The 24711-nt window shown below is 40.6% G+C and overlaps 1 protein-coding gene across 1 annotated transcript in view; it reads right to left on the minus strand.

Moving 5' to 3' along the window:
- Positions 1–18970, minus strand: part of LOC139465303 (abdominal ganglion neuropeptides L5-67-like) — a 43767-nt gene extending 24797 nt beyond the window's left edge. The window contains exon 1 of the mRNA XM_071246987.1: positions 18887–18970. Coding sequence (XP_071103088.1) covers positions 18887–18895 — 9 coding nt within the window. The 5' untranslated portion in view covers positions 18896–18970. The remainder of the gene's footprint in view (positions 1–18886) is intronic.
- Positions 18971–24711: the final 5741 nt, after the last annotated feature.

Here is a 24711-nt window from a genome sequence, read left to right on the forward strand (position 1 = left end):
ACAACAAGAAGGAGAACAAATAAGAGCGGAAGGTCCGGGGTTCGATCCCCAGCCGCTTTATACCAAAAGACGTTAAAAGATTGTACTTGTTGTTACCCTGTCTGGCGCTCGGCATTAAGGGGCTAAAACAAGGACTGGTCGACTCGGAGTCAGTATACTGTGTCTGAGTGGGGTATTCATGTTAAACTGCGGCATGGTATCTCAGTGAGCTAGCACTATAAATCGGCATTAGTCCGGACTAGTACAAGCAGCCACACATACACGTGCATGCACGTCGCTGTATAAGTGTAATAATTTTGGACGCGACGTTAAACCAAATTTCACCTCACCTCACCTCATTATTCATCAAAGAATTATCTCCGAACTGATAACGCTTACACTGTGCATCTACAGCTCTGAGTGAGTGAGTGAGTGAGTGAGTGTTTAACGCAACATCATAAATTCTGTTTTATCACTACGCGTCGCCATAATATTGGAAGAATGTCTAAAACCACACAGGTTGTAGAAGGTCACCACTGTTGTGGAACACACAAGCATGCGCTCAGTGCTGGCAGACCGCGGAGTAGGGACAGATATTAAAGGTAGCGTTATATGTTGCGCATGTATGTGATGTAACGCCAGGTGATTGACATTTTGTAAGCTCAGGTCAAATAACTGTAAGCTGTGTTTGTCCAAATACGTAACTGAAATGTGTTGTCTTAAAAGTCCTTGGTTATAAAATTCATAGTCGTAATAACGGTAACTATTATAGTGCAACCATCCTGCTGTCCTGTTTAAGAACCAGATTTCATGTTCTATCGACAGAGTCAGCCACTGACGTCCACACCGTCGACTTGTCAGTATCTGTTACATCTATCTTTTATGAAGATCCGGGTTACAATTGGTCTTGATGCATGTCATCGTATACCTATTGCGGAGATCGATCCTCGTGGTGTCAATCACTGGATTGTCTGGTCCAGGCTCGATTACTTACAGACCGCCATCATACAGCTGGACCATTGCTGAGTGCTGCGTAAACAACAACAAGCAATCTATCTATATGTGGGTGAGTTGGGTTTAACGCCGCTTTTAACAGTATTCCAGTTATAACACGGCGTGTCAGCTTAATGTGGGAGGAAAGCCCGACGTGATGCAGGTCTCAGACGTTTACCACTTCGGTGAAACCCACGAGCACGAGTATGGTGCTGACAAACCAAGAAACATAATCGGGGCGAACCGGGATTCGAACCCACAATCATAGGTTTCTGGCGTGCCCAAGGGATGACAACTCTGCACAGCGAATCGCGGCGCCTTTGACGACTGGACCACCCGTGCCCCCTATCATATAGCTCAATGTAAGTTGACTTACACTTGACACAGTATCAGATGCTTGTTGACTGCATGGCCGTTCTCATTAGGTCCTTGGTGTACGGATACGACATAGGTACGTCAAATAAACACCGAATCTGTTCGCCATCCAGTCAAAGTCAGACAAAAGTCAGACAAAAGTAAGACAAAAGTAAGACAAAAGTAAGACAATATGGAAAAGGATCTGACTTCTAATTACTTCTAATTCTCCTCTTTCTCTATTTTGTATTTCAATTTCCTTCATTTCACAGCACCGACCGAGTTCCCTTCAAAGAAACCCTTTATTTGTTTATTTTATTTTGAATTCCGTGAAATATATAAGCCAGGTAATCAAAAACGAATCAGTTGTAGTAGTAGTAGTAATTTGTCTGTTTGTTGTTTAACGCCGCATATTCCAGTATATGAGGGCGGTCTGTCAATAATCGAGTCTGGACCAAACAATCCAGTGACTGATATCATGAGCATCGATCCATGCAAATAGGATACGATTACATGCATCAACCAAGTCAGCGGTAGTAGTAGTAGAAGTAGTAGTAGTAGTAGTAGTAGTAGTAGTAGTAATAGTAGTAGTGCAGGTGGTGGTGGTGGTAGTAGTAGTAGTAGTAGTAGTAGTAGTAGTAGTAGTAGTAGTAGTATACAGCATCCAACATTTTACATGGATGACTGTCATCCCCACTAACAAACTTAGCATGAGTGTTTTTATCGGTAAAGTTCAACAAATCAAAATCAACTTAAGACACAGATGCCTGACCAAGAAGATCGCTGAACGAAGACATTTCTGTTGTATTCTTGTTGGGGTGGCACTGCAACTTAACACCTAACATTACAAACTGTTCACACTACGGCACCAGATGCACAAACATTCATTATTTAATGAAAACAGTTTTTGGATTTTCCTCCATAGCCGCAAAACAAATAAGCGAAAATAAATCTATGGATAATTGGGAATGCGAAATAATGCATGATCAACCAAGAAGAAACACCTATCCCTTGACTCCTAGATGAGTATACTTACTGCTAGGTTTCATTATAATAAATACATGCTATTAAAACATAATGTATTCCTGGTGCTAGAGTGAATAATATGTTGTGAACGGTTTCGCACCAGCTAACCTTCCGTTCTGTTGAGGTAAGATTCCAACAGATAACAACTTTACCACTGGCACGGAACCTCTATAACATACAAAACCACATTGCACTTATCTTTATTCCACCCTCCCCGGTTCTAGTAAAAGAGGAGAGATCAAGATCATTAGTTGTCAAGGATAAAGAAACGCGCTTGAGTGATTAACAACTTGTGTGCAGTGTGACACTCGGAACCTTTACGCTCTTTGATTTATCGATTAGAATGGTCTGCCACATCACTTCTCCATATTACTCCGCGCAATTGTGAATGAACGTGGCTATTTGCTCACTTCATCAGGCTCGTTTGATCTGGCGCTGTTAGGAGCTCTAAAACTTCATTTACAAGTCCGCGTGTCAACAGCAATATGGTTCAAAGACAGGGTCTATTCTCCAAACAGCGCTAGTTTTCTCACAAAACACGATGACGCTCTTGTCGATCGGGAGGGCGAGACGAGAGTGAGGACGGTTGTCCGATTTGACCGACTGAATCTACGTTACATCTTGACAGGCTATCAACTCGAGATTTACGAAGCAAAACGCTGATAATAGATATCGGCTCTGAAATCAGTTAGAAGTAAATTTACTGAAATTGGATTTCCTTCACAAAACATAACAGACTAAGGTGCTAGAGTGTTTCAACAAAAAATGAAAATAATTGCGTGTAAAACGTCAAGTGTTAAGTAGTACTCAAACGAACGTCACCCAGTGTACACATCCGGGGCATGTCATAACGAACAACATGCTAAACATTTTACGTAGATTTGCGCATCATCGTATGTCCTTTATTCCATTAATAAAATACATAATACGTGCGTACTTTACGTAATCAGAAGCTTGACCTGTCTTGTTACTATGACTTAAAAACTGAAATATATTATTCATTTTTTTGCTCTTTTATAACTAAACACTAGACGTTCGCTTCAAAGAAAGTTGTGTCCTGTTTTTTTTAGGAATTATTTTTATTTCAGAACTTCACTACCCAGTGGGAAAACGTTAAGCAATTGTTGTTACATGGTGTCACGATGACGTAATAAAAGAGAAATCTGACGTCATACTATATCTTCTTGACGCATGGAAGATTACTTTGTGTTTAAGAAATGTGTTTTTATCGAGGCTGAAATAAAGTGAAGAGGTTTCAACAAACTAGATAGCTTAAATCCACTGTTCATTGTATTGCTTCATCGATCCCAGAGAACACACAATTTAAGAACAGAATGATGTTTCAAAAGGTTTATGTGCATCGTAAGTGAGTGGGTTATATTTTACGGCGCTTTGTCTGTGTCGCTTCACATGTTAGTTTTACCAATGTTTGTAACGAACCGAATGTTCCAAGGAAATTAGCTTCTACTATCGTCCCTAACTTGTACCAGAAATGATAATATATCTTGCATGGATCATCCAAATCGCTTGGATCTCTTTTATTCAGTTTGTCTTTACAATAATGTTCTTCCGCTTTCAGGAGTGAGTGAGTGAGTTTGGTTTAACGCCGCTTTTAACAGTATTCCAGTTATATCACAGCGTGACAGCTTAATGTGGGAGGAAAGCCCAAAGTGATGCAGGTCTCAGACGTGTACCACTTCGATGAAACCCACGAGCACGGGTATGGTGCTGACAAACCTAGAAACATAATCGGCATTCGAACCCCCAATCATGGGTTTCTGGCGAATCGCGGCGCCTTAGACGACTGGGCCACCCGTGCCCGTGCCCGTGCCCCCACACACGTGCATGCACGTCGTTATGGAAGTGTGAAACCCCCTTTCATCTCACCTCTACGCTTGACAGTAAGGTGATGATCTGTTAAGAAAAAGTAGTTACAGTATTTCTCTGGAACTTTGTATCCGGAAATTCAATTATGAACGCCGTAAACGCCTAATTTGTTTGTTTGTTTGTTGTTTAACGCCGCATTTAGCAATATTCCAGCTGTATGACGGCGGTCTGTAAATAAACGAGTCTGGACCAGCCTATCCAGTGATTGACATCATGAGCATCGATCCACGTAACTGAGATACGATCACGTGTATCAGCCAAGTCAACGAGCCTTGACCACCCGATCCCGTTAGTCGCCTCTTACGACAAGCACATTCTCCTTTTACAGCAAGCATGGGTCGCTGAAGACCTATTTTAACCCGGATCTTCACGGGTCCTAGTTCTAATAATGATACATACAAACGAGACAATCGCAGGGAACTAAAGTATACACTAGCAAAGTGAAATACACTAGCAATGTCAAATACACTAGCAAAGTGAAATACACTACAAATGTGAAATACACTAGCAAAGTAAAATACACTAGCAATGTCAAATACACTAGCAAAGTGAAATACACTAGCAAAGTGAAATACACTAGCAATGTCAAATACACTAGAAATGTGGAATACACTAGCAATGTGCGATACACTAGCAATGTCAAATACACTAGCAAAGTGAAATACACTAGCAAAGTGAAATACACTAGCAGTGTCAAATACACTAGAAATGTGGAATACACTAGCAATGTGCGATACACTAGCAATGTCAAATACACTAGCAAAGTGAAATACACTAGAAATGTGAAATACACTAGCAAAGTGAAATACACTAGAAAAGTGAAATACACTAGCAATGTAAAATACACTAGCAATGTGAAATACATTGGAAATGTGGAATACACTAGCAATGTCAAATACACTAGCAATGTCAAATACACTAGCAAAGTGAAATACACTAGCAATGTCAAATACACTAGCAAAGTGAAATACACTAGAAATGTGAAATACACTAGCAATGTAAAATACACTAACAATGTGAAATACACTAGAAATGTGGAATACACTAGCAATGTGCAATACACTAGCAATGTCAAAGACACTAGCAAAGTGAAATACACTAGCAAAGTGAAATACACTAGCAAAGTGAAATACACTAGCAATGTGAAATACACTAGCAATGTAGAATACACTAGCAATGTGAAATACACTAGAAATGTGAAATACTCGAGCAATGTGAAATACACTAACAAAGTGAAATACACTAGCAATGTGAAATACACTAGCAATGTGGAATACACTAGAAATGTGAAATACACTAGAAATGTGCAATACACTAGCAATGTGAAATACCCTAGCAAAGTGAAATACACTAGCAAAGTGAAATACACTAGCAATGTGAAATACACTAGCAATGTAGAATACACTAGAAATGTGAAATACTCTAGAAATGTGAAATACTAGAGCAATGTGAAATACACTAACAAAGTGAAATACACTAGCAATGTGAAATACACTAGCAATGTGGAATACACTAGAAATGTGCAATACACTAGCAATGTGAAATACACTAGAAATGTGAAATACACTAGCAATGCGAAATACACTAGCAAAGACAAGCATACACTTTATCTGCTGATAACGTGTATACATCGTTTGTAAAGGTAGATTTGACTTATTCAATTTGAATTTCAATATGTATGGTATCTAGTAGAAACAAGCTTATTAGAATTGTATCCCTTAGATATGCCAGGATCCGCTGATCATGCCTTTCAATCCACGACACATCCAGGTTGTCATGTCTGCCCTATCAGCACATCTGCTCAGTATTCACAGTGATTCACATCTATGACCTGTCACATTTTGGGTTTTCCTCCAAAACAGAAATGTCACGCCGTGATATTATAATGATATAAACTCACACACTCACTCACACACTCACTCACACACTCACTCACATATATCGCATGCGTCGTGATGACCTATTCAGCTTCGTCATATACAGTTGTTTCGAATTGATTGGCAGTTAAACAGACAGCAGTGTCTCTCGGGCAGAGAATAGATTCCACTAAACCATAAACCCTTCATTAAAATGTTGAGACGAATACTAAGCGATATGTCAAGTGACGTGTTTGGAGCTCCTAACCTCTGAAGTGACTTTAACCAATGTTTAATGGGGCGTTTGGGGATGTAATTACACTGATGAGGAACAGACTAGATGACTGATGCAACTCTGTAGCTGTTTTTTATTATCGCACACATGAAACATAAAAACTCATCGAGGCTGACACAATTCCATGCCCTCCACGCAACTTGTCCAGCTTCAGTGAACGAATATAGGAATATAGGAAGTGCTTAAAAGGCTTGTATATATGCATAAGGAAAACAATAGTCATTTCAATGTTCTGCATTTCGCAAGTCGCGTTTTCTTTTTTGGTTTCAAGATTGAAAGACGAGATGGACGATTGTGACGTCGACTTGATGATGACTCACAAATCTGTATATGTGTTTTATTTCAATTAACACACATGTCATTGGTATTCCAAAATAGAATAAAAAAGAGTGTTTTATGCATATCCAAGTGTCAAGAATCATTTTATTTTATATAAAGGAAAGGTCTACATAGCGAATCCTCGTTAGTCCGGAATCTCGAGGGCAGTGGGGTAGCCTTGTGGTTGAAGCGTTCTGTCGTCACGTCAAAGACCTGGGTTCGATTCTCCACATGGGTACAATGTGTGAAGCCAATTTATGCTGACTTTTGCTAAATAACACAAGAATTGAGTTTTGGGGGTAACTGCGATATCGTTGCACGGGGATAGACCACCAGGATTGCCGGCCTTTTGGGATTGTCTATGCTTAAAACACATCTGTGACGTCATTCTTTTGTTTGAACGCTCCATTACTTTTCAGGAATGGAGAGTTGTTTGTCAACTATACATTATCTTGGACCAACATTTCAATTAATTTCCACTTGGAACAGACGGAACTATTTTTTACATTTACTGACAAGCGAATAATTTCAGCTTTTCCCCGAAAACAGGTGTCGCCAGCGGGGTACGAACCCGTATTGTTTGATTTGAGGCCGTGTAATTGTCAACCTCTGCTACGGCGGCACATGAATGACTCACGCAGTATAAATACAGTCTGCAAAGACGTTAAAATCAACCTGTCACCTCTGTCTCCATTGACACTACAGCTCCTAAAATGCCACTTTACGATATAGCACGCGCATAGTCAATAAATAATGATGAAAAACATATATTAATATTAATAAGTTCATTATTTCTATCCGATAATGTTTACTGCATTATCGCGTCATCTTACAATCGACTTCGCTTTTAGCAGAAATGTCTATTGAATATGGAAAGACATTGTCGCTTTTATTATAAAGTGCACACGCATAAAACAAGTTGTGGTATTATAGTTAATTCCATAATCGCTTCAATACATTAATTTTACTGTTTTCAAACTTACAGAACTGTGTTACGCCGTAATGGTAAATAAAAACCGGCATGTCGACCAGTTAATATTTCTGACTTCACAACTCCCCACTATCTTAATAAGGAAACGTTTGGTAACATGTGCAATTTCTAATTCAAGGAAGCATGACTGTAAAATTGCCAAAGTGATTCATATATGGCGCACTTCAAGAGGGGATACAGCTTATGGAAAGGAGAGCGGAAAGGGGGCAGTTTAAATAAAAATAGGGGAAAAAATTGCGAAAAGAATAGTCAGTTAATAAGTTATATTTTTTAATACTCGCCACTAAAACAATTTAATTGGTTTTTTTACCCCACCTAAATGGTATGCTGCAAAAGGAGGGGGTACGCACCCCTACTCCACCCCCACCCCAACAACAACCCCCACCCCCAGCGCACCCAACTATGTCCGCGTACGCACTGCGCATGTGGTACCTATATGGACTACAGGGATTTGATGGCCCCACTCACCTTCACTGCTGGTGCTGGTGCTGGTGCTGGTGCTGGTGCTTGTGCTGATGCTGAGATGTGGACATCCCTGGCACAACAGTGTGAAGGTACGTTGCAGTGTACAACAAAGACTCAACACTCTATCTACACGCCCCCCTTGTATACATGTGGATTGAGCATCGGAAATAGTGGTAGCCACACTATAAGCAAGCTTCGCAACTATGCAATGGCACCTAAGTTAATCAGTGATTGTCAGATATACCAGGCTCTATCTCCCTTGGGAGCCGTCGGGAAGACATCTTTCAAATGGTTTGATATGGATGTGCCATCTAAAGGTCATTTGAGCATTCTTTAGAATTTGTTCAGTAAGGGATAGGCAAGCTCCAATCCCAAGCTCAAAACAGAAGGTTAAATACATTCGACTTTCAGTATTAAAACAACAAATCTTTGAAATAAAAGAGTCGTGTAATCCTAAACAGTGAGTGAGTGAGTGAGGTGAGTTTAACGCCACTTTGAGCAGTATTCCAGTAATATCACGAAGTGTCAGCTTCATGTTGCAAGAAAGCCTGAAGTTATGCAAGTCCTAGACGTTTACCACTTTGGTGAAAATCACCAGCACGTGTATGGTACCAAGAAACATAGGGTATGCGCGAAGATACCAGTTTGAATTGATCTTCAGCAACCTTTGCTTGTCGTAAGAGGCTACTAACGGGATCAGGTGGTCAAGCCCGGTGTCTTGCATGTCACCGTATCCAATTTGCGTAGATCGATGCTCATTATGTCACTCACTGGATTGTCTGGTCCATACACCGTTATTGACAGACCGCAGCCATATACCTGGAATATGCTGAGTGCGGCGTTGAACAACAAACAAACACAATATAAAACATAGGGTCGAACCGGGATTGAAACTCGCGAGTTTCTGGCGTGCCCAAGGGACGCAACTCTGTAAACTGAACAGAAAAAAAACACGCACAATATTCCTTTTCGTATCTATTTATCAACACAAACAAGTGTAATCTACACAAAGGTATCAACATCAGAAATGCCATAACTCTCTGTGCGTTTGTCATCGGTTTTCGCCATTCCCAAATGTGTTACTGAGGGACAATTATTTGTTTGATACAATGTGAAACCGAAGTTAACGGATGGCCCAGTCGTCTTAGGCGCCGCGATTGGATACGGATATTCAAGAGTCACCCTAAATAAACGGTTGTTGCTACCCAACTGGAAAACACCAACATTATTTAAAAATAGATAAGTTGTGAGGTGAGGTGAAATTGGGCTCAACGTCGCGTCCAAGAGTATTGCACCTATATAGCGACGTGTGTGTGTGGCTGCTTGTACTAGTCCGGACTAAAGCCGATTTTATAGTGCCAGCCCACCTAGATATCATGCTGCAGTTTAACATGAATACCTCACTCAGACACAGTATACCGACTCCGAGCTCACCAGTCCTTCCTTTAGCCCCTTAATACCGAGCGCCAGACAGGGTAACAACAAGTACCTTTTCTTAACGTCTTTAGGTATGACGCGGCCGGGGATCGAACTCCGGACCTTCCGCTCTTTTGGGCGCTCTACCGGCAGTAATCGTTATCGGCTAGTCGTGAGGAAATTGGTCTGAATAATACGATAATACAAGAGGGTACAGGGGTGATGGTGTTTTTAGTTTACATTTACCATTTACCATTGTAGCACATGGTTTGTATCAGCAGCGTACTATGACAGAAATAGGGTTAAACGCGACTCACTCAGCTATGGTATCCTAGAAGGGACATTGTTGCATTGTCGCCCTCACAAAGACAAGCAAAAAGTGTCAAAATTAACCAAAGCGACAGTGCGACGATGTCCCTTCTCGGATTCCATACTCAACCCGTGTATCAATATGTACTCTTTCGGAAATGCAGTACAATCTAATAAAACAGAATTCTACTTAATATTTATTAGCATTAGAGATGATTTAGAGAATAACCAACAAGCTACGAGGAATTACGAATGTTCTGCCCCGAGTGAATCCGAATGAATGGTTTAAATCCCGAGTCTTTAGCGTGGAACTTACAGCATTCATTCACGAGGTACAGAAGCCTGTCTCAGTTGTCTATTAAATTCAGAGTAAAACAAAACTATCCACAAGACTGGAGGAGAAGAGGGGCGACTTCAACTTTCCAATAACCTTCTCTTCATCTCGAGCCATATGTCTGCAGCTCCTGCCCTTGGTGTTTACATTTCACAACTTTTGAGGAACAATCGAGCATGCTCTTTCTATGAAGATTTCGACGAGCGTCTTACGGCTCTTTCTCAAAAGTTGTTTATCATTGTTACAGATTTCAATGCCTTGATATAGCCTTCAAAGTTGTATGGTAGGCATGTGGAGGAGATACGCTCACCCTTTCTTAAACACGTTGTATCATCGCCATTTGAAAATGGTTCATAAACACATGCTTAAAATATGGTCAGAATAACACAGGGGTCTCTCCTTTTAGCAGATTATGGAAAGGTTTTTGTCGCTTTTATTTCATGATTTAATAAAGTTCCCGCAGGCCACCTCATATTTTTTGGCATATGGAGAGTTAAAGATATTCCCGATGCAATCTACACAAATACCGCATGACTGATTTCCCTTCAAGACTACCACGATTGGCGGCGAAAACTGCGACCGTTATTCATTCTAGCGATGTCGGGATTAACGGATTTACGGATTATCTGTCCCAAATAAGATTATGTTTGTAATTCCCAACGTATAGATAATCCGTGCTTCCGTGTTGCGAATATTCTTTGTATTACCTGTAGGGTATTGTCAGCGAAATATATGGGTTATATGAAACTCGTTGTGACGTCCTGGATATTTGATGATGTCGCCTCGTATAATATGCATAATGCCGTTATTAATGACGTTATATGATAATGGGCTCTTCAGTTAAGACAAGGTAAAATATGGAACGAACGAGACAGTCCGCACAAAACGGAAATTTAGAATTACTGAAAATAATTTCACTTGTTATAATGAGTGATTTGAGTTTTAACGCAGCTTTGAAAAATGTCTCAATTACAGTAAACTACGGTTATAACGAACAGGATTATAACGAACTGATGGATAAAACGAACCTACTTTTTAGTCCCGATTATTTGCTGTAATTATGCTGTATATATGCTTATAACGAACTACGGTTATAACGAACGAAAAATAATAGTCCTATTGAGTTCGTTATAACCGTAGTTTACTGTATATCAAAGCGTGTCGGTTTGATGTGGCAGGAAAGCCAGATTTGAAGCAGGTCTTACATGTTCACCACTTTGGTGAAACCTACGAGCACGGCCATAGCGTTGACAAACCTAGAAACATTATCACCGGGATTCGAACTCTTGAGAAATTGGTTTTCCTCGACGCCTAAACAGCAAACTGCAGCGTCTCAGACGAACCCGTACACCATGGCCATGTTGGATATCAACTACCTCGCATATGTTGTCTATGACAGAGGGTGTACAGGTTTTCATACGCTAGTATTCGCGAACACCTGTTGTCATCACTGATTTTCAGGACCGCCTCCGTGGTCTAGTGGTAGAGCGTCCGCCCGGAGAGCGGAAGGTCCGGGGTTCGATACCCGGCCGCGTCATACCAAAAGACGTTAAAAGATGGTACTTGTTGTTACCCTGTCTGGCGCTCGGCATTAAGGGTCTAAAAGAAGGACAGGTAGGCTCGGAGTCAGTATACTGTGTCTGAGTGGGGTATTCATGTTCAACTGCGGCATGGTATCTAAATGAGCTAGCACTATAAATCGGCATCAGTCCGGACTAGTACAAGCAGCCACACAAACACACACACGTACATGCCCGTCGCTATATAAGTGCAATAATCTTGGACGCGACGTTAAACCCCATTTCACCTCACCTCACCTCACTGATTTTCAGTGATCAATTCATATAATTTTCACCACTATTTTGCCTTTTACGCCAATGGAACCTGTTTGCCAGAAAATCGAGGCTGATTAATTCTCTGACCTTGACGTATTATATTATAAATAGTTGAGAGCATCCTTCCCCACCGGTAAAACTTTTAATGCGTCAACATTAGAGCCACTGCTGAACATTCCATCTACCAACATGACAAAGTAAATGTTCTTTATATGGCTTTGTGGATGACGTCATCATCAACCATGCGCCCTTGTTTCACGATCACCTGGTGTCAGGTCATTCTTAATTTGAATCGTGAGTGTAGGTCAAAATTATTTTGTTTCTTTAAATGTGTTTTGGCTGATTTCAAGTGAAATTTCAGGTCCATAAAAAGCAGAATGCTTTGTATGTGTTGGTTACGCCACTATCTCAAGCACTGGGGTTGTGAATCCTACAACTGTCCTCGGGTGGTGGTGGTGGTGAAATGGGGTTTAACGTCGCGTCCAAGATTATTGCACTTATATAGCGACGTGCATGCACGTGTATGTGTGGCTGCTTGTACTAGTCCGGACTGATGCCGATTTATAGTGCTAGCTCACTGAGATACCATGCCGCAGTTTAACATGAATACCCCACTCAGACACAGTATACTGACTCCGAGCCGACCAGTCCTTGTTTTAACCCCTTAATGCCGAGCGCCAGACAGGGTAACAACAAGTACAATCTTTTAACGTCTTTTTGTATGACGCGGGCGGGGATCGAACCCCGGACCTTCCGCTTTCCGGGCAGACGCTCTACCACTAGACCACGGAGGCGGTCCTGTCCTCGGGAGTAAGGACTGCGGATGACACCTTGTACAATGACAGCTCATTCTCCTTGAAGAGCTTGCCGTAATTGTTGCAGATTCTGGGCTTTGGTTGATGTTGACGTATGCTCATCCCACAGATGCTCAATTGATTGGGATCCGTTGACATTGACGACCACGGTATTATGTTCTGAGCTGTCAGGAAGTCAGACTCGCACTGTGTGGGGGACGAGCATTATCATACTGAAAGCCATGCATATGAAAACTATCTGTTCCCTACACCATGACATTTCCTCCACCGATTCTGTTGACCTAGTGTACGCAACATCCGGAATAACACTAAATCCGGCGCCGATACACACCCATCAGCCAATCTCGCCTTTGAAGAAGGAAAGGGGTTCGTCACTGAAGCAACGCCTCGCCAACGTAGTCACTGAGGATGTTATTGACACAAAGTCGATTACGTTGGGGTAAACGAAAAACGGCAACGCCAGAAAAAGACAAATAAAATGCAAAATATCTGTGAAAAGTATATGAATTACTGAAAACCAGTGACGACACCAGGTGTTCGCAAAAGGGTGAGCATGTCCTGCCCGACTGGTTGCATCCACCACTCATAATGTTCTTTAAAATATAAATGTTTGTTTGTTACCTACCGCCGCAAAGCCGCACCCCCTCCATAGGACGGTCTTTAAACAATATCGTTCCGACCTGACAATAAAGTGATCTACCAAGCACTCGAGTGACACGAAAGTGCATTTACTAAACTTGTTGAAACTGAAAACGCTATTAATATTGAATGGCGCCTGCTGTGTACAAGCAAAGACAAAAGTTTCTTAAAATATTTGGTAGGGGGTGGAAAGGGGCGTACACGGGAGGGTGGGGGGGGGGGGAGTCATTTGTAATGTCAAGGGCCTTCCTGCTCGGATGTGGGACGTGAACTAGGGATGGATTGGTACATTCCAGTAGGAGTTCTATTTCGGAAGTGAATATCAGGGGCCACGTTCCATAAAGCGATCGTAGCGCTAAGGCGACCGTAACTCCTATATTTTAACATAGACGCACGACAGTCGTTGCGCTACGGTCGCTTTGTGGAACGCGGCCCCTGTTCTTCACTTACTTCTGGACTTTATGATCCTTGGCTGCTGTGGTGAAGCGGGGTCTCCTGATCGTGGACGATCTCTATTGGTACTGTGTTGCCAACATCGTGCCCAAAGACGAGAAATCGCGGCAACGTTGAAGTGCTTGTCACCAATGAATGTCATTCACCAGATTCATGTCCACCATGACGATTTTCAAAATTCGCTCAGTTGAATGAATGATTCCCGAAAACGACATGTGTCATAAACTTGCCCAAAAAAACCGTTACAAATTCCATGTTTTGCACGTGAAAACTGCTTTCCAGTTTTAAAAAAAATACACAAATCGTACAAATGTCAGAGGTCGACGATATCAACTGTGTCAGTCAAAACGAACATATATACATTTATTATATACTTCAGTGTGAAAGACTGAGTTTTCCGAAGTTGTGAAAAGTGATATTTTCATTGCAGTGACCATGACTCTTGATATTTCACTGCAGTGAACATAACACCTTGACAGAACCTATGTCACACAAGAGTTACCTCCCCTTAAATTGTCCCCCTTTGTCGTAAGTGACTCAAACTGCTTCACAGCGTGTGACACTATCGCTGTGAGGAGCTTGTAAGTGACCAGCCCGTACACAAACTATTGACTTCCTTTTTTCAATCGGTCCACATTGACAAGGCAAAACAATTATAGACGGTCGTTTATGAAGTTAATATCACTTCTTGCCGTTTGTTATTCTTTCGAAAATGTTTCCTTATAAACTGTGAATTTCTCATTTAACTCGTCAATCGGGACTGTTCGTTGTGCAAAGCGTCATTTTTGTTACTTGACCAGCGTGTATTCTTTCAAATTCGCTTCCAACAGCGGTCTCCTAGTTTTCTAGAATATTTTTTGTTTAAGTTGATTTTGTATATAATCATATCTAAATGTATGATAATGAATTATCGCGAACCTAAATATTTTTTGATACTTTTGTTTATATTTTTTTTAGATTTTGCAAACACGAAACTACTTTGTAAGTCGCAAATACACGGGGTGGTGAACCGTCCCTGTGTGTTAGGTAGGGAGAATTTACGTTTTAAGGTTTTACATTTGTCATTTGTAATAAAATAATGTAATTTTCTGGGGGAATTGAAATTATATGATAATTATCTGAGTGTCTTGGTCAATTTATATATTTACGTATTACACGTGATATTAATATAAGCGCGATTGAGTGAGGCCAGTCAATGGGCAATGTGGCGGAGATCAGTGCCCAGCTCAACCCAGGACATGTCTTATCCATTAGCTCTAGCGAATTATTTGAAATATTACAGATTATACCATGTGGCGAAACTTATTTATTGAATTCCATTGCCTAAATGGTTTATCTAGGAACAGCGCAGGGATCTGTTAATAATTTACTTCGTGTTGCATGAGAAGGCAGGGAAAGGCTGATTCACACGACGACGTCATAGAAGTATAACCTTTCCGCGTGACGTAATTGTGCTGTTTGGACAACGTTGGTTAATGTTTATAGATGATAAAAGCCCTACATGCTTAGCTTGTTTTCAATTTACAATGTCTATAACTGAAAAGGGCTTATTTTCACAACTGTAATTATTAGTCGATTTGTCTAACTTTCTAATTTTTTGTAAGAGATATAGCCGAACTCGGGAAATGTGTTCAAATGTACGTTCACTGTGTGGGGTATCTATACGTATAGTTTTCTCTTTGAACCATCATCGACCCCACGGGCAGAGAGTGGATAGAGAGCGTATAGGGAATTTAGTGTTTAGTGACAGGGTCGGTACTAGGGGGGCTCTGACCGTGAAGATTCCGGGTTAGAATAGGTCTTCAGCAACCCATGTATGTCGTAAGAGGCGACTAACGGGATCGGGTGGTCAGACTCGGGTGACGCCACTTGACCATTACTTCAAGAAAACCTCCGGTTCTAACCTCCAAACACCTAGCATCATTACTATTTCAAAGTTCGTTTGTTTGTTTGTTTGTTGCTTAACGCCGCACTCATCAATATTCCAGCAATATGAGGGCAGTCTGTAAATAATCGAGTCTGGACCAGGCAACCCAGTGATTGACATCGATCCACGCAGTTGGGAAACGATTACAAGCATCAACCAAGTCCGCAAGCCTGACCACCCGATCCCATTAGTCGCCTCTTATGACAAGCATAGTCGCCTCTTACGGCAAGCATGGGTTGCTGAAGACCTTTTCTACCCCGGAATGTTCATGGGACCTAGTAATTATTCAAAGACAAACGTTTATGATATAGTCGGAATCGTACAATCTACTCTGCGTTTCGCAGAGATGTCTTATGAATATGGAAAGGATTTTGTCTATTTTTTTAAAGCAGGTATATAACGTATACATTTTTCGTTCAATATGAATTTGTATCAGATATTGTTAAGCAAATAGACACATTTAACTTTCAATAATAACACAATATTTAAAAATACAGAGGACATACGTGGTATTGTTTTTACATGCACAGTGTATCATTCAACTGTCACTTGTATTTTAACTTGTTTTTTTGTGTTTCACGAGTCAATGGATACTTTGAGGTACGAACGCAAGTTCGTTTCCTACTTTCGGTGGAACATAAACATTCGCTTCGTCAGGATAAAACCAGTCAATAACCTGTGTCCGATGATTAAATTAACCCCGACAAGCAAACGAGTTGGCAATCCCGCGTGGTGTATAACAAATATGATTATTTATGCTACCAAATATGATTATTTATGCTACTCAACAGAAGTTTAAGAACACCCCATATTTTCATACAACCAAAGTTTATTTGACATGACAGATAAACTATAGCCATATGAAAAATTCGGGTGTTCTTTAACGTCTTTTGAGTAGTATATGCACATGTATGTATGAAGTGTATAAAAGTGTTATGAAGCCAGAATATTATGACCAGTAAGAATTTATGACAACATCAGTTTAATTTATTTCATTATAAAGGAAAGATCCGGGGTAGAATAGATAAAGTAAAAGGCGACTATGCTTGTCGTAAGAGGCGATTAACGGGATCGGGTGGTCAGGCTCGCTGACTTGGTTGATGCATGTCATCGTATCCCAGTTGCATTGATCGATGCTCATGATTTCAATCTCTGGATTGTGTGGTCCAGACGCAATATTTACAGACCGCCGTCATATAGCTGGAATATTGCTGAGTGCGGCGTTAAACAACAAACAAACCAACATTCTTAAGGGCACAATATTAAATTTGGCCGACAATTTCTGAACAATATATTGAATAAGTAAACATATTAAAAATCGTTATGAAAGTTATTAAATTTATTCATATAAGTTGGAATTAAACATGTTTAGACTTATAACAACCCACGAAGAAGAAAAATGGAGGCTGAAATGTGTCAAAAAGAAGTTTTTTTCCGTAAACAGATTTTCTATTTGACATACGTAACTCGCTGCCTCAAGCTGATTTGCCTCAACATGTCTGTGTGTGACGGATGCCACCAGTGGGACAGGAAAGGCTCACCTTTCCGCGAACATCTGGTATTATCACTATATGATAGTTATTCATAAACACATGCTCATGATGTAGTTCGAATCTTTTGGAAGAACATTCTTATGATCATGGAAATGTGTTTGGTTCTTTTTACGTATTTGGATATCTAGATAAAAACAGTACAACGTAGTAAATCATATTTTGACATAGACATAGGTTTATTCTTGAAGTTTGAAAAGCAGACCTTTTTAATTTACTTTAACCATCCCTTCAAATGTAATCGTGTTAAAAGTCCGAAATTGGTGTGTATAAAGTGTGAGTCAATGAATTGAGTTTCAGGTTACTTTGAACAGTATTTTTTTTTGTCACGGCGTGTCAGTTGGTGTGATGGGAAAGCCCAAAGTGATGAAGTTCTTGGACATTTACCACTTTGGTGAAACCCAAGAGCACGGTATGGTGGCGTGTAGAAATGGGAAGAAAGGCTTGTTGACAGCCATATCAACATGTCCGATAACTTGCATGACAATATTTCAAAGTTCGCAGTAATTTTAAAATAAGAAATTTCCAGTGGACCAAAAACGACCCGCATGACACCTCGACCTGGAAATGTGATGAATATCTCTCAGACCTCTATATAATTTTCGTCACGTTCTTTAATCTAGTCACCAAGACAAAGTGAAATTCTATTTTATACATGTATTACTTAGATTCTCCTGTAGCTTCAATTTGATTATATGATTTTGTAATGCTGTCGAAACCTTGAGAGCTGTGAACAATGTTCCAAAAAAATGTGCTTGAGGTTCAAACGTGGACGACCGTGACATCCCAAACGCTGACACGTCGCACATTGCACTTACCACTGAGTTTGCAAAACTGATATACTTGTTCATAATGGCACAAATTTCTGGCAAGTTTCAACTAATGGAAAGTCTTTATACTCCTGCAAACAGAATTTTTGCTCCTTCTTGGATAACTTGAACCTATTGCAAGGTTTGGTTGTTTACTGTGTTGATAAATTGAATATATTATCTGGTTGAATAGTTAATAAATTATTGCCGGACAGACTCCTTGCATATTTAAGTATTCATTTTTGTAATCTAGGGATAGAAGATGAATTTCATTTTATCTTAATATGTTACACCTATAAGAACATCAGACACCTCTATCTGCCTGACATGTATTGCCATAATCCGAATATCTATAAATTTAGAACGCTGCATCCGTGCATTTACAATATATTTAGTTCAAAATTATATTCCACTCTCAAGTAATTCATTGCATAATTGCGTGCAATCTGAACAAAGTTTTCACAATTAATATTTCTGAATAAAATATGGACTTTTCTATCGAAAGATAAGAAAAGCACTCAACAGCTCTTTGTACACACCTTTTAAAGTGGATTAACACCTTGGGTATTAAATCATGACTGGATTATCATGAGTAACAGTTAATCCTATCGAAGATTATGCAAGTCTCAACTAACCTTCCACATGTTGATAGATAAGATGGTATCCCGTCTGCTCTCCCGATGGTCAGTCAGCAAGGACAGGGGCAGCAGCTAGCCCCTTTTTAAAGATAACAGAATTGGGCTAAATATAGAACCTTACATTAGCAACGTAAAATGTCAGGGGAGTAATCATTCGTTGATTGTGGTCCCCCGTCCTGTTTTCAAAAATATCAATGAAAAGGCTGTAAATTTGTATTTGTGAGCCAGATAAAGATTTTCTCTAGCGGATTTAATTACTGAAGGGTAAATTTGGACAATAGGTTTACAACTGTGCCTTCCTATGCGTGACAGTTGCCTGCTATCTCAAACAGAGGCCATCAATCTGATAAGTATCACAAGATTCGGATAAAACATTAAATCGGAGCCTCTTTAATTTGTTAGTGAATAGCGATGCCCTGGCTTCTGACGCGATGTGTTTGTATGTGGGAGGACTTGCATTACCGCTTGTGAAGTATCAATTAACTTTCCCGCTGCGAAAAACGCCGGAGGTGACTTTGACGTCTGCTACCTTGATCACGTGACACGAGTACCGCACAAATTGGCTGAAATCCATCTTCGATCTGATTGGATAAATTCCTCAGAATAATATTTAGATACTTGACTCACCGAAGCTTGTCTTTTGAAACACAAGCATCTGAAGGTTTCCAAGGCCACGTAGCCCCCATTGGAGGGCCACCACCACAGGCCGATATGTTCTGCCCTCTGGTGAGTCACGTGACATTGTCGCAATATGAGACGATTGGAAAAACATGTAGTTTTCGATTTATGGCTTGACGTGGTAATATACAAACGGAATATGTCACAATTATTGAAAACCTATCAATAAATATTCTAACTCTGAACTTTATCGTCAAAGTTGAGATTGAAAACGATGTACGATGTCAAGGAAAGACCAATATGGACCTCTTCTTCGACTAATTATTTGTATTTAACAGGTACTGTCCTTCTTGGTACTTATAATTCAAACCGAGAACAATCAGATTTCAAAGTACAAATTATTTTTAAAATGATATGTTTATCCTAGATGACGCAAAAATGTGTTATCTGACAGAATCTCACAGGTGGCATGCGGAAGCAGTGTCCGAAAAAACTGCCTGCCTGCCGCCGGCTGGTAACTTTTCTATCGGGATGTCCGTCTGAAAGATAATTTTAACACCATTTACGTATTCAGTCTTATTATTACTCCTCGAGGATTCTCAAGTAATTGTTTGTATTGTTTCTTGCAACTTAATCAAGACGCGATTTGTCTGTTAGTTTTAGCGAGTGCCTGAATGCGGGCAGGTAACTTGAAGATGGGCAGGCAATATTTATGGGTAACCTGTCCGACTGTCTTGTTGGGTTTTTAAATGATTTCATCATTTCATGACACTGCTGTCATCAATATTACATCTAAACTGCCGGGAAGCCCAACTACAAGAAATTGTTTTTCGATGGTAATGCATTTGATACGGGTATGGTAGTTATGGTCCAGACCTTAAGTTTGTAGTGTTTCGGCGACTGTTCTCAGCATAGTAACGTTTTGATAACGTTTGTACGTTTGTACGTTTGTGCTCATATTCAATTTTTGAGTTGTTACGTTCCCAAATTGAAACAATATGTCAACCCAGAAATCTGTACGTAAAATAACTTAGTGTGAAACCAACCAACAAACAACAATTAACAATTGCATTATTTACAAAATTAACTAGGTTTACAAATCAACAAAAATTGCTGCTGCAAACAATAAAGTGGTCGTACCATAATCAGTGGCAATATATAATATGATGGCAGTGGTCAAATACAAAATACAGCGGTGATAGCAAAAGTCAGTGATAATAATAATTAGTCACCGACATTGCGGCGACAGTGGTCAAGCTTCCGAGATAGGCTAGGGAGGGAATCAGGGGTGATGAATGATCCTTACACGAAAGCTGGTCTTGATGTGAGGACATACTTGAGAGAAACGTTAACACGCTCTTGTCCCCTTATATACAGCCCGACCAGCCACTGGAAATTTCTATACAGTGCCAGTCTACCAGTCTAGCACTAGAACATCAAAGAGAGTCCAGGGTATACCGGGAGTTAAAACGCAACGCTAGCATCTAAATATAGTGACTTCCTGACGACTGCTTACATTAAATACATGTAGTACCACATTCCTGGAGACCAATCACCGCCCAAACACAATGCAATGAGCGTCTACCGAATCTTAACAGAAACAATGTAACATAACAGAGGGTATACTTTCTTTTGTCCGGCAGTGTATGTATACAGAGGTAGTAGCTTACAAGCATCAACATTTCAACTATATCAGGTGTAGCATTCGCTCATCATTGCGAAGGCCCGGGTTCGCGCCCCGTATGTTTTTATGCCACTGCTGTGACAGGATTCGTTCACCTTTTCGCGAATACCTGGTATCATCACTATTTGATAGTGATTCTTAAACACATGATCACGAAATGGTCGGAATCGTCCACTCGACTTTGCGTTTGGCAGTTGAATTTCTTATGAATGTGGAAAGGGTTTGTAGCTTTTATTTATAATGTCCAATATAAAAAAAATACAATATTTACAAAAGCCCATTACTGGTATCTTCAGCCTTGATAATGCTGGAAGAAGCGGCGTAAAACCATTCTCACTTTCTCTGTGCAGCTCCTATGACAAGTATGGGGTACTGGGGACCAGTTCGGCTCTGGAGTCTCCACAGTCTCTATTTGTTTGTTTGTTTGTTGTTTAACGCCTCACTCAGCAATATTCCAGCTATATGGCGACATATCGAGTCCTGGCATATCGAGTCAGGCAATCCAGTGATCGACATCATGAGCATCGACCCACGCAATTTGGATACGATGACATGCAACAACCAACTCAGCGAGCCTAACCACCCGATCCCGTTAGTCGCTCCTTACGACAAGCATTGTCGCCTCATACAAGCATGGGTTGCTGAAGAGCTATTCTACCCCGGATCTTCAGGGAAAATATGTTCCGTTCCGCCATGTCACAGAGCCTGACTACCCGAAACCGCCTAGTACCAGCAGCCACAAACACACGTGCATGCACGTCGCTATATAAGTGCATTAATCGTGAACGCGACGTTAATCCCCAATTCACCTCACCTCAACTGACCACGCGATCCCCATTGCATTCGATGCTTTCGACATGGAAAGGGTGTTTCGGATCTTTTCTGTTTGTTTGTATGTTTGTTTGTTGTTTAACGCCGCACTCAGCAATATTCCAGCTATATGACGGCGGTCTGTAAATAATCGAGTCTGAACCAGGCAATCCAGTGATTAACATCATGGGCATCGATCCACGCATTTGGGATAGGATGACATGCATCAACCAAGTCAGTGAGCCTGACCACCCGATCCCGTTAGTCGCCTCTAACGACAAGCATAGTCGCCTTTTACGGCAAGCATGGGTTGCTGAAGACCTATTCTTCCCCGGATCTTCACGGGGCCGGATCTGTCCTGACCCAGAATGTTCACCTGAGTATTATTACTCGCTCCATGCATTGAGGACGTGCACCTTTAACGAATGACAATGTGTTAGATATTTCTCAGCCGTCTCACGGGTAATGATTGTTCTTTCATCAGGTTAACGCCAAGTAAAGAGTACAGCTCTAATAAATAACAAATGAAATGACATTACCATCTTCCTTATTCTAAAAAAGACTTCACCAAGGTAACACAGTTGCCAAGTTCATGTCTTGTGGGGTCTTTTAATGTCAATGTCTCAACAATAACTGTAACATTGGTACTTTTTAATATATTTTAAGTGTCTAATTTCTCAATTATTCTGTGGACACCTACCTCAACACTTGACAGAACTGAACTTGTTTTGATAAATAAATAATATTGTATCAAATATCAGTTATGTTTCAGAGAATTTTAGACGTTGGCTCATCGGGGACAACATCGGCGTTTCTGTTTAAAACAATGATGCACGGAGCGGTTGTCTCTGTTACTGCGCCTGACGAGTTGAGTTTAACGCTGCTTTTAACAGTAATTCAGTTATAACACGGCGTGTCAGCTTAATGTGGGAGGAAAGCTCGATGTGATGCAGATCTTAGACGTTTACCACTTCGGTGAAACCCACGAGCATGGGTATGGTGCTGACAAACCTAGAAACATAATCGGGGCGAACCGGGATTCGAACCCCCGATTATAGGTTTCTGGCGTGGGCAAGGGACTCAACTCTGCACAGCGAATCGCGGCAGCATAGACGACTGGGCCATCCCCCAAAACATGAAAATTGGATTTGACAAACAATTGCAAACGTCGCGAAACACTGAAAACTTAAGATCTAAAACACAACAATGATACCAGTATAAAAAATATCACAATCGTAAAAACATTTCATTCATCAAGTGATGGAATATTAGTAATGGCGTTGATTTTTAGGACGACATTTACCTGTAAGTTGTCACAGGTAGGTCAGGTGTGTTTTTCAAATGACAACTTCAATTAATTGAAGATTTTGATATCCTAGTACTAGTAACTATCAGAATGTGTGATGGAATATATATGTAATGCTATTACTTGAATTTGACCTTGACATGTAAGTTAACAGAGGTAGGTCAGGGATGCGTGCACTTCCGGGTTAGAATTGTCCCTAGCAACATATGCATGTCGTACAAGACGTCGAAATGGAACGGGAGGTATAGCCTGGTGACTTGGTAGATAGTGTCTCATCGTACCCACACGATGCGGATCGTTGCTCATAACATCAATCACTGGGTTGTCGGGTCTTAATTCCATTATCTACTTGCCGTCGTCATATAGCTGCAATATTGCTGAATGTGGCGTTTAACAACAGCAAACAAACCAATCATCACTGAATTGTGATCAAAGCTTCATGACTTTTCTGAATATGGTCACCATAAGAAAATATATTCTTGTTCATGTTCTTCTTTGGATATTGACGTTTGAATACACCATGCAAGGACACGACGACCAGTAAGCTCATAACTCGAGAATTGTATTGTTGGGTGACAAGTTTGTCTTTAGGTCATCAGGGAGTGTCGGCTCACCGGCCACGACTAACTACATTACGTCTTCATTCTTTGACCTTTCAGCCATTCCGGCCGTATTCCCAGACTGGGTAGTCCGACTGTGTTTGGTGTTAGCGATATAGTTTGTCGCTGTCAACTCGAATGCTTAAGTGGAACAATGTACAGAAGCGTTACTGATACGTTAGCTTATTCTATGAAACGGTTCTATTGGCTGAATCGTTACTTAGCCCTGAATAAAAGCGACAATATTTCATGAGAAATCTCTGCCCAAAGCAGGGTCGCTTGTAGATTCCTACCATATCATGAGCATGTGGTTATGAATCGCTATCAGATAGTGATATTACCAGGTGTTCGCGAAAAGGTGAGCGTATCCTGCCCACAAACCCGTCACAAACACATGCAGAGGCAAGTCAAAGCATGGGAACATATGGTACAAGTCAATTAGGGAGGTACATCTGACATCGTCTTTGTTGATGTGTTAAATTTGGAAATTTGGAAATGTCCTCCACGTCTACCATTAAACCTTTTCAAGGGACTTCAGGCGTATACTCTATATTATACCATCTTAACGTTATATATAAGTGTTTTTTCTCGTTATAGATTTAAAGAGGGGTCAGTGAAAAATTAGGAATAGTAAGAGGGAGCTATAAATAATGGAAAGATAAGCGTGGAAGGAGGATGGAATAGAGAGAGGGTTTTTGTGAAGATGGAGGTGAGGTGAGGTGAAATTGGGTTTAACGTCGCGTCCAAGATTATTGCACTTATATAGCGACGTGCATGCACGTGTGTGTGTGTGTAGCTGCTTGTA

The sequence above is a fragment of the Haliotis cracherodii genome, unplaced genomic scaffold (assembly GCF_022045235.1).
Source record: "Haliotis cracherodii isolate W230 unplaced genomic scaffold, xgHalCrac1.p SCAF_18, whole genome shotgun sequence".
Taxonomy (NCBI): Eukaryota; Metazoa; Mollusca; class Gastropoda; order Lepetellida; family Haliotidae; genus Haliotis; species Haliotis cracherodii.